The 6,089-nt window shown below is 42.3% G+C and overlaps 1 protein-coding gene across 1 annotated transcript; it reads right to left on the minus strand.

Moving 5' to 3' along the window:
- Positions 1 to 318: 318 nt before the first annotated feature.
- LOC115394477 (ADP-ribosyl cyclase/cyclic ADP-ribose hydrolase 1-like) lies at positions 319 to 5,888 on the minus strand. Its single transcript, XM_030099794.1, has 8 exons — positions 5,558 to 5,888; positions 3,815 to 3,941; positions 3,567 to 3,702; positions 3,093 to 3,175; positions 2,116 to 2,189; positions 1,726 to 1,812; positions 1,528 to 1,611; positions 319 to 1,437 (listed from the first exon to the last, which is right to left on the minus strand). Exons 1-8 carry the CDS (start codon positions 5,740 to 5,742, stop codon positions 1,380 to 1,382), a joined length of 834 nt encoding a protein of 277 aa, XP_029955654.1. The 5' UTR covers positions 5,743 to 5,888; the 3' UTR covers positions 319 to 1,379.
- Between the last annotated feature and the right edge of the window lie 201 nt (positions 5,889 to 6,089).

Here is a 6,089-nt window from a genome sequence, read left to right on the forward strand (position 1 = left end):
TGTGACTCCACACCTCCTGTTCACACCTACAAAAAAATCAAACCAAAAGCGTGGCTCGTGTGTTTGATGGTGCACTTTCTATTCTGCTCAGTGGTTTAGCAGGTTGGCAAACACTCCGGCGTGACCTCTGGAGGACGGTTTCAGTTTCAGGTGAGCAGAAAAAGAAACTAAATCTGCTCCTTTCGTGGAGGAAAAAAAAATGGAAAGAACATAAAATTTGATTAGAGAATCATAGTTTTAATAAAAATAACCGAGCTGATTATTACTCTAATTACCACACAATTAAAAATAAAGCACCATATTACATTTATTCATTTTTGGATTCCTTTAATAACAAACATATAAATAAAGACAAGGTTTGTCACTTTCTCAGTGCATTTCATTCAAGAAACATTTTACTTTAACAGAAACGCAGAAAAAAAACAAAGTGTTCTTAAATCAGATGTTTCCATGGATCAGATCTCAGGTTGTAATGATAATAATTATCTTTACATCACAAACCATGTATAAACTGGCTCGTTCAGCTTTTGATGGAAACAGTGTTGTATCAGCAGCAGCAGTATTTACAGGAGGCGATTTTTATCATTATTAATTAACCAATCTAAACTTATAAAATTGAGAAATTGCAGCTAAAAATGTAATTTCCAAATTTAAATATGCATAAACTACACAGAATCCTCCACAGAGCAGAGCTGCATTAAGCCTTTCCATTAATAAATGTGTGAACATTAAAATATTAAAATATATGAAATGTAAACATGTTCATGGCACTAAAGCCACTGCTAAATGAAGTTACTTAAAAACCCGTTGGGTGAAGTTTTTGTGCCGTCACGTGGGCGCACTGTGGAGTCGTTCGCTGTGAATCAGCTTGGATAGAAAACGTAGTCCTGCTCCCCGGGCCTGGGGACATTTCCGATTTCACACACACTTCCTAACACTTCAAGCAGCAGCTGTAACCCACTTCCTCTGCACGTCCATCATCAGACTCGCTCCTCACCCCCGCGCTGTGCTCAGTATGTTGGTGTGGAGAGAGAAAGAGGCAACATCGCCACCTCATGTGTTCACATTTGATTTAAAAATATGCTAAAATCTGACAAGTACAACTGCGATTGTCAGATGAATAAAGATAGCTGCGGCTTCAATTTTCCTCGTAAAATATTCATCAACACTCTTATGGATTCACTACTTTTCCCATCACACTGTACAAAATCCAAAGGCACCTGGTAAGTGTTGGAAAAATGCATCAGGCACATTCATTAAAAAAAAAAAAAAAAAAGTGGAAAAGACGTATTTCTTACTAATTTACAGTGGACCACTGGTACAAAAATATCAGAACTTCATTGACAAAGATAGAAACAAAAGACTCATACATGATGCCGTCACCAGCAGGACCCACAGGAGGCAGTGGGGTCAGAGCTGCATGCACTGATCTGAGATCTGTAAGAAGAAAAGAAAAAAAGATGATGGCTCCATAGACCGAGATGGTGCAAGCTTCTAACAACCAGCAGCGCCACAGGCCGAACTTACTCAGGCACTTCTTTGCAGTTATACCGAATTCCCTTTTGTAGTTCCATCTGGAGGTCCTTTAAAGAATCATTTGTACAGTTTGCCCTGAAGAATTGAGAAAAACAAACAAAAAATAAAATAAATGCAAAGACGTTAACTTTTTCCCATTTAAAAGGCAATATTTTGGCAATGAATGTGTGCATAAAAAGAGGTTCTTACACTTTCTCCTCCTGTGTGACCAGGACAACAGTCAGGGTATTTACTCTGCTGGAATCAAACCGTTTTAATTCAACGGTCCTGAAAATGCTGAAGGCAAAAAGTAAGAAAAAGTGAAAATTGCTGCCTTGTGAGCCCCTTTGTGTATCAGTTCCACTCAAACATCTTCGACTGAATGATTTTTTTTCCCTCTCCAAACTATTTCCAAAGACAAATAAATCTGATTTGTTTGAAGAAGGTTTACTCTGCACAGAGTTTCCAAATCAAGAAAAATGAAAAAAAAAGATCACCATCAATGATCAAGTGACCAGCTGAAGCATCAGGCTGCAGCACTTCCCATGTGAAATGTCAGTTTTCTTTTTCTGTCACCACTAAAGCTGCACCTGAACCCACCTGCCAGGGCTGAACGGCGTTTCGATGGATCCGCTCAGCATTGCTGTGACGTCGCCGCAGGCAACATCTGCATACTGCAAACACGCAGGAAAACACACATTACATTAGAAGCTTCAGAAAACCAGCACTGTTAGGGGGTGTGAACCGACGGCAGTCCTTCTAGTCACACTCCTCGCGATGTTCAGGAATTTTTGTTTCTTCTGTCAAAGGCCCGAGACCCACTGAAAATTAATTCTGCCAGCTGAGAATCTACTGAATGCAAAATAACTCCAAGGTCTTCTTTATCACTGTTTTGTCTCTGCGGTATAAAGTCAACGTCACAATTAGTTTTCAGCACAAATGTAGAAAGACCACATCTTTTATGTTTAATGGACTACACTTTTATAGCGCAATGTACCGCATTAACAGAGCCCAAAGTGCTGTTGATGTTTTCCTGTAATCCATCATACGGTATGTGGCGCTGATGCTCGTCAAACAGTCAAGTTGTTAGTCAGACTTTGCCACTCAGGGAAATACTACAAAGAGGAGATAATGAGGAGGAAAACACTTTTAGCATTAGGAAAGCATTTCCTCACTTTACTGTCAGGTTTAGGAGCTGACCTCTAAAATGTTGCAGCTGATGTTGCTTACGATGTGTGTTTTTATTTCTCTGCAGACCACTGTGCTCCACTGACATTAGATGTTGAACTAAATATGTACGGCATGTGTTAGATATTATCTAACAGGATGAAACTGAGCCAAACCGAAGAGAAACAAAGCAGGGCTCCTCTGAATGTGTGGGCCGGTGCTCTCTCAGGAGCGAGCTGCACACGGCGGCTCCAAGGAGACGGACACAAAGCCTCTTTGACGGAGAACCGGGCAGCGTTCTGTCTTTTCATTTCTCCTTTCTCTCTCACATGTGTTGCTTTGATCACAACATGACACTACAATGCGCTGCGGCTTTTTAAAATGGTAGTAAACTCTCGTTTCCAACTTACAGCGGCCGAGACTCGGTTCCAGAATGAGCGGACGGGGTTGTCGACGCAGTCGGACCATCCTGGGCAGCCGCTGGTGAAGGTCTCTGCAACAACAACGGCGTGTTGTTTACACGCAAGTCATGCAAAACAAAACTGCACTAAACCACAATACACAAAAAAAAAAAAAAAACCTTGGAAGTCATAATAACATCTGAAGACTGTTTGACTCGGTCAACTCTTCTTTCTTTGACATGTCAGTTTAATCAGATTAATGGTTTTATATCATGACTTGACAAACGTGCAGTAATGAGTCTCAAGAAAACAAGACCCGACGCGACAGAAGCAGCACAAATATTTGACATTTAGTTCAAAGGCCGGGACGTTAACTGCGCACAGAAAACCTGTTTTCAAATGTCAAATAGTACAAACGCCATTGCTTCTTTTTTTTTAATGTTTTTCTGTTTCTGAAGTGAACGGCGGCCGGAGGAGCCTCACCGCTGCTGTCCTTCTTTCCGCACCAGGTGAGGCCGTCCAGCACCTCCCCCAGCAGGGTGTCCTCCAGCGTGACGAAGCAGTCCTTCTTCTCGGTAAAATCGTGGACCACGTCTTTTGTTTTGCTCCAGAACATCATCTAACCCACGGGCGCAGTTAGGAACACACCGTTACACCAACACATCAAGCTTCCTCCCGAAAGGCGTCTGCTCACACAGACGAAGGCAGATAATGTTGGATTTGATATTTACTCTGTTGCACTCGGGTTTGAAGGGTGCTGCAGCGATCAGAGGGTCGTAGGCCTCCACCGGAACGTCACAGGGGTCACGGTTTACATAAGCTTGCTGAAACGCTTCCCATATTCCTGAACAGTTGTCTCTGAAACAGCAGAATGAAGTGTTCAGAGTCCAGGCTCATTCTGGTGCAGGTAAAATGTCATTTAAGTTCACAGTAGAGATAAAAACTGTTTTTAAAGAAAGAATCATAAAAGTACAACAAATGAGGACATAACTGCAGTGTTGGAAAATGAATGCGTGCCTGTTGTATTTGTATTTCTGCAACTAAATTAAAAAGAGAATACAGCTACAGAGTGTGTTCCGCTCACACACTCCCAGGGAATATTAATTAAATGTGGAAAAAGGTAGACAGATGGGGGAGAATTGACATTAACATGACACCGTGTCGATAGCAGAGAACAGAGGAGAGTGCACACAGCAGTCAATCAATCATTAACGGACAAACCTGGAGATGAACTCCTATGCAAGCAGCGATGATAACTTAAAGCCTTTCTATCTTTATGACTTTAGTCTGTTACACTTGAACTCCCCTGGCTGGGACAATTTAAAAAAAAAGTATAATATGCAAGCAAATATACAAACAACTTATATTCAGAAAACCATAATCAAGATGTGATGATCCACAAAGTTCATGTCTCGGTGAGAAAATATGTAAAGAATTACATTGGGAGACGTCGATGTAGCTGTAGGGAGCCGGTTCTGAAAGTGTGTGAGGATAAGAATAAGACCCCCCTGCTTCTCCCAGCTTATATCACAGGTCACCCAACAGTCAGGCTGACATTTTGCGGATCTTTCTAAGCATTATTAGATGTCAGGTTCAGCAATTTGCTGCTGTCGTAAATGTGGTTCAGCATTGCAACGGTGTCCGTTGTGGGGCAAGTGACCGTATTGACGAACTTCACCATTTGTTCCCGTTTCTTTCACACAACTGAAGTTGAATCAACACACTTATTCTTCTAATGAATCATATCTAGAACAAATAATGCAATTGTGTGATGGAGCAGCTATACTCAAAATGATCTCTCACAGAAATCTAATGAATTATGTAGATGGTGAAATGCAAGTGACTTTGTTAAGTTTAATTGTTTTCCACAGGTTTTATCAGCTATACAAGAGGCACATCAGGGAGTGTAAATGCAATTTGGTAATCCTCTTATCACACTCTTGCTGATATTTTTATTGGCCGTTATTGATGTTGGGTTTGGCTTCAAACTTCCTGTTTAATGATTGCATTTTCTCTCTGCACGTGATTTTCCTGCTTCTCACCATCAGCAACCGTGTTTTCAGATTCTCAAAATAACCTGCAGGTTTGGAATGTGAGTGGGTGTTTGGCCTATCTGTCTAAGGTTACCGTTCATGCATCTGGATGCATGTTGAAGCAGGTTCAATGACCCCAACCCCCCCAACCCCACCCTCACCCCCTCCATTCCTCCTGATGCTGCACCACAGAGGGTGACCCACTGCAGTGGGGTCAAACAGTTTGTATATGTTATTCTATTATCCTAATTTAAAAAATAAAAAATAAAAAAATTGAGACCACTGCCATGCAAGAGGCTCAGTCCATTCACCGGGAGCAGTTTGGGGTTCAAAGTCTTGCTCAAGGACACTTCAACAGGTGTCACAAACAAACTTTTGACTGCGCAAAAACAACAATAACAGTAATTGAAAATTATAAAAATGAGAAGAATCTGCACTTACCCTTTGAATTCCTTACACCTGTTGATGAACGTGTCTTTAAACTCTTCCTGGTGCGGCTGCTGTCGGAGAGAGACGCCGACCGCCACGGCCACGATCACTACGAGCAGCAGAGCCGCGACCAGCAGCAGGACCAGGCGGCGCCTCCTCTGCGTCCTCCTCGGCTTTCCGGTCTCCCCCCGCTCCATTTCCAGACCGCAACTTTAGTGGAGTTTTACAGCAAACCTTGTTTGTTGTCACTTCTGCCGCGCTCGTGCTCGGCCGTCTATTTATGGAGGGGCGCAGAGCGGCCGCGCGCCCGGAGCAGGCAGTCTGGCACGTGGCCTCATGCGCGCGGCTCCGATCAGGTGTCAATGAGGAGAACAGTGGGCGGATGATGGGGAGTTTACCCAAGGTAATTATGGGAATATAAACGCCGTCCTCCCTTTTAAACTGCAGTGAGATCTGTTTGGATATTTTTTTCACAAAATCTATAAAAAAAAATGACATTTACAAAAAAATTGCCAGCAATTTTCAACTCAATTCAAATTTATTT

This window comes from Salarias fasciatus, chromosome 9 (genome assembly GCF_902148845.1).
Source record: "Salarias fasciatus chromosome 9, fSalaFa1.1, whole genome shotgun sequence".
Classification (NCBI taxonomy): domain Eukaryota; kingdom Metazoa; phylum Chordata; class Actinopteri; order Blenniiformes; family Blenniidae; genus Salarias; species Salarias fasciatus.

Coding starts and splice junctions, on each gene's coding strand:
- LOC115394477 (XM_030099794.1), bottom strand. CDS start 5,742: ATGGAGCGGGGGGAGACCGGAAAGCCGAGGAGGACGCAGAGGAGGCGC. Junction 1,813..2,115: donor ACGCCGTTCAGCCCTGGCAG/GTGGGTTCAGGT, acceptor TTTTGCCTTCAG/CATTTTCAGGACCGTTGAAT. Junction 1,438..1,527: donor AACTGCAAAGAAGTGCCTGA/GTAAGTTCGGCC, acceptor TTCTTCTTACAG/ATCTCAGATCAGTGCATGCA.